This window comes from Scardinius erythrophthalmus (genome assembly GCF_964197995.2).
Source record: "Scardinius erythrophthalmus genome assembly, chromosome: 15".
NCBI lineage: Eukaryota > Metazoa > Chordata > Actinopteri > Cypriniformes > Leuciscidae > Scardinius > Scardinius erythrophthalmus.
Window position 1 is genome coordinate 21,420,192 of NC_138235.1, and position 4,464 is coordinate 21,424,655.

The window sequence follows — 4,464 nt, forward strand, 5'->3', positions numbered from 1 at the left end:
GAAGACTGGAAATTTAGCTTTGCCTTTTATTTTAAATTAGCCTACATTTAAAATATATTCAAATAGAAAACAGCTAGCTCAAATTGTAATAATACTTTAGAATATTACTGTTTTTGCTGTATTCATAAATACAGCCTTGGTTAGCATAAGAGACTTTTAAAAACATAAAAAAAATATTTCCTACCCCAAACGTTTGAACAGTAGTGTATAGCATATTAAACATAAAAATAGACAATTCTGAGAAATAATATATTAAATATGCTGTGTGTGTGCTAGCAGACTCGACCCACGCCACCCCACCTGACCTCAGCCATGGCTGAAAACATTCTAGCAGCTGCCTGTGAGAGCGAATCACGCAAAGCTGCCAAAAGAATGCGCTTGGATGTCTACCAGGCACACGTAAGTAGTGTTGTAGAAGTGTGTGTGATGCAGGTACTTGTGAACCTTGTAGATGTCTTAGTATGTTATTTTGTCTCTCTTTATTTTAAAACCAAGTTAGCCTGAGATATATACATGTCTCTTTCTCTCTCAGGAGGACCCAGTATCTCTGGAAAAGGCGGTCTCTCGTGAGCCGGTCTCTCTGACCCAGTCTGCATACTCCCTTGCTGCCTCAGCCTACTCCCAGGACCAGCTATACATCAACGGAGGCCTCAACTACAGTTACAGGGGTTACGGTGGACTGTGTGCCAGCATGCAACACCCTGTGTCCCTGACAACAGCTACCGCCCAGACCAATGGTGAGAGGAAGCTGGCAGCATCCTAAAATAAGTGATAACTGATTTAAAACTTTATTAATGCTTAATAAGACAATAGCCTTGTCTGTAAAGGATATATACAATGCTGCTGTAAAATTTGACCTAATTTTATGATAAAGCAGAGCTATGATGCATAAATCAGTGGTTCTCAAGCAGGGTGCCAGGAGCTACTAGGGGGCCATAAGCAAGCTTCCAAGGGGCAGCAGCATGACTGAATTTTTTTATTTTTATTATTGATATAATTAATAATAATATTTTTTATATATAAAAACATTTCCAACTTAAATAAAAGGATTTTTTTTTTTTTTTTTAAACATACAATCAAGATGTACTGAAACTGATGTAACTGAAATCATAACTATTTTTCCCCTCAATAACAAGTTAGGGATAATCCACTGCTAGCCGTGCATTAAACGATTTTAATGCACAATGTGGAGGAAAATAACTCCTCCGCGAAGTGCGTTCAAATTGTTTAATGCACGGCTAGCAGTGGATTATCTCGCTTATTCCTTAGTCATTTGCCAGCACTGACACCTTGACAGCTATTATTGATGTTTGCAGCGCAATATTTGACCGGAAGTGTAAAAATGGCAGTTATTTTTCTTTCATACACAGAGATAAAGTAGTGTGATAAGATTGCATTTATTTTAATGAATGAATTGGTGCATTAATTTGAATTCATCATCGAAAAAGAGAGAGAGAGAGAGAGAGAGAGAGAGAGAGAGAGAGAGAGAGAGAGAGAGAGAGAGAGAGAGAGAGATGCGTGTGTGAATTACCTGAATCTGTTCAGTGTCTTTCTCTATTAACAATGAAGCTGTGAGTTTAATTACTTCAAACCCAGTGATGTTACCCTCTCTTTGCTGAGAAATATATAATGTGGCAATTCAAAGAAGAAGCAAGAGTTTTATTTATATAGCAAGTTTCCACAAGCCCAAGGTCACTTAGCAAAGGTTCAGTATTCAGTAAAAGATTCAGTAGCAAATGTTTCTGTGTGTGTGCACCACGATCTCCAAGTGACGTGTGTGTGTACTTCAATGAAAACTGCACATTATTATACAACTGTGATTAAACTGACATGGAACTACCTGTGCATTAAACGGTTTTACCTTCTAGCCAGTAAGAATCAAGTATTCAGACAGACCATGGTGTAATTGTCTTTATTGAAGAACATACAGCTCTTGAAACTTCTGAAATCACAAAATGAATTATGGTTAATTAATTTAACTATATTGACACTACCAGTTTCTATTAACAATATATTAATAATATATTATTGCAATTTCTCTATGTTTAATGTATATATAATCAGTACAACCAAAAACTGCTGTAAAATGTGGAAACCAGTTGTAATTAAACTTTAAATTTAAACTTAAAACTTTCTTTTTTTAAATGTCTAAATTATTATAAATTATAAACTGACGCTGTGGTTATAAATTCCCATGAAAGAGTATAGAAAGTTTGTGAGTGTCATTTTGAATTATTTATTAAAAGGACTGACTTTTAAGAGTCAATTGTTCATGAATCAGGCTGCATGTTTTGCACTGCATGTTTTTATTCAGTGAACCAGTTTAAAAGAGTATTGGTTTCACAGATTGGATTACACTGGTGATGCAGTATGTGATTGCATGCAGCACACAAGGGTGTGCCGTTATTTTTCAGTACACAATAATTTTGGACTGACTTCATTTCCTTTAGGACTGTAGATTAGAGGAGAGTAAAAGATCAATCCTGGGATTTTAAGAATTGATATTGAGGTCATTCAAATGCAGTTAGAGATTAATCATAAAATCAATATCTTATCCTCCCCTATGAGCTGCTAAGTCTGTGTTCTGATTATGTTCATAATTATATTTTTACTCTCTCCGTTTAGGGCCTACTGATCTCAGTATGAAGTCTCTGGCATCGAATTCGTCCTCGTCAAGCTCTAGTAGTCTCGGCAGGAACGGAGGAGGGGGCGGGGCTTCAGCTCAGCTCAGCCATACAGAGGTAGTGGCAGTGCGTCAACTGATCGCGGGATACCGTGAGTCTGCGGCCTTCCTGCTACGATCGGCAGATGAGCTGGAGAACCTCATACTACAACAGAACTGAACCGGTCTTCAACGCTCTCTCTGTCTACATACATCTCTCGTCCCTCTGGACCACATAACTGGCTGTGTCCCTCACATGATCATCATCATTGTCAGAGGTTTTCCGGTCACCAAGGAAAACCATCTGGCTCTTAATAATTTTAGAAGAGAGAGAAAACACAGCTTCATCAAGCTTTTGTTTTCATATAGCTTCAGTGAGAACGGCCTACGGATGAAGAGGACAAACGTGGAGATGGATCTCTGAAGGACACTGCAGTGCTGAGGCGGACAGTTCGATGTGTTCTCCGCATACTGCTCCTGCATTTCATGCCTTCTCCGCGACCTCCCTCCGTTCATTCTGCCTTCATGCCCCTCTGAGAGCCATTGATTTCTGATTTTCTTTGTTTTTAGCTACTTCAAAGGAGGAATTACGGCACGCCAATCCTCCAGACAGCACTAACTAAATGAAGACACTTTTGATTTGGGGGTGTAATGGAAAAAAAGAAGAGAAAAAGAGCAAGAAGAAAACTAAGAGACCTTTGTATTTGCTGTAAATAAGCACTCGCTGTGTTCTGAAGCACTTTTCCATTCGTTCTGACCTCTGAATCATTAATTTATGCATTTAGATATGCAGGTGGAAGCTCACCTGGAAATACCTCAGCCTGTCTGTCCTCTCTCTCTCTCTCTCTCTCTCTCTCTCAGCGTCCCCCTCTGTATGTGGGAGAAGAAAATTATCACCTGTCCATCCTCCACTTCACGGTCCACTTATTTGGGCATCGAGAGTGGGAGTGAATTTGTTTCTGTAATTGAAGTGCAGATTTTCTTTTCCAAATCCTTCAAATGTGTTGTATATATTCTGATCCATTTCAAGGTATTGATCGCAAAAAATACACTGGACTTGTTTTGGGACTGGACCCTTCCTGATGCATTTAAACCCTTCGGTTTCACAGTGACTTCGTGTCCTCCGTACGTGTCATCTCCTGTTTTCCTCTTCTTTGTGTGTCCTTCCATTTCTCCTGTACGTCCTCTCCTCCTCCAGCTTATTATTCTACTTTGGAGGGAGATGGAGAGGAAGGATCCGGGATGGAAGCTGTTAGTCTTTTATCTGTTGACTTTTCTTAATGGCCATTAATCCACTCTGCTGCTATGGACTCCAACGTAACGCCACAGACCTGAAACCTCAAGCCTCCCAAACACAACCACAGCACCTCAAGGTGAAAAAACAAGGCAAAAAAAAAAAAAAAACACAGAAATGAAAGCCAAATCCAGAAGAAAGATAAAAAAAAAAAACCTGCAGTTTTGCATTCTGGTCAAGAGTGTTTGATTTGATACCGAGGGCTGCTTGTGTTTGCTTTTGTTTGATTTGTTCTAAAAGCGCGGTGTGTGCTTAAATCTCGAGATCAACTGGGATCAAATCATTGGCACAAGAGCTTGGCGCACACACACACACAAACACGCATACGACACGAACAGACATGCTAAAGGGTCTTTTTTTAGAGAACTGAATATCCAGCAGGAGAGGTTAAAAATGTGTAGTTAGCGAGGTTGATTTGGTTAGGGACTGACTGACAGTAGTGTCACTGTAATTTGCTCCATTTTGCACACAGAGGCACTGCTAATCTATGATTGAGGAGCTCTGCGGC

At 39.5% G+C, this 4,464-nt stretch overlaps 1 protein-coding gene across 1 annotated transcript; it reads left to right on the forward strand.

Annotated features, from left to right (window-relative positions):
- The first annotated feature begins 280 nt into the window (after positions 1-280).
- On the forward strand, positions 281-4,038 carry LOC308703784 (nucleolar protein 4-like). Its single transcript, XM_081387696.1, has 3 exons — positions 281-399; positions 533-737; positions 2,626-4,038. The coding sequence occupies exons 1-3, from the start codon at positions 313-315 to the stop codon at positions 2,841-2,843; spliced, it is 510 nt and encodes a 169-aa protein (XP_081243822.1). The 5' UTR covers positions 281-312; the 3' UTR covers positions 2,844-4,038.
- The last annotated feature ends 426 nt before the right edge of the window (positions 4,039-4,464 follow it).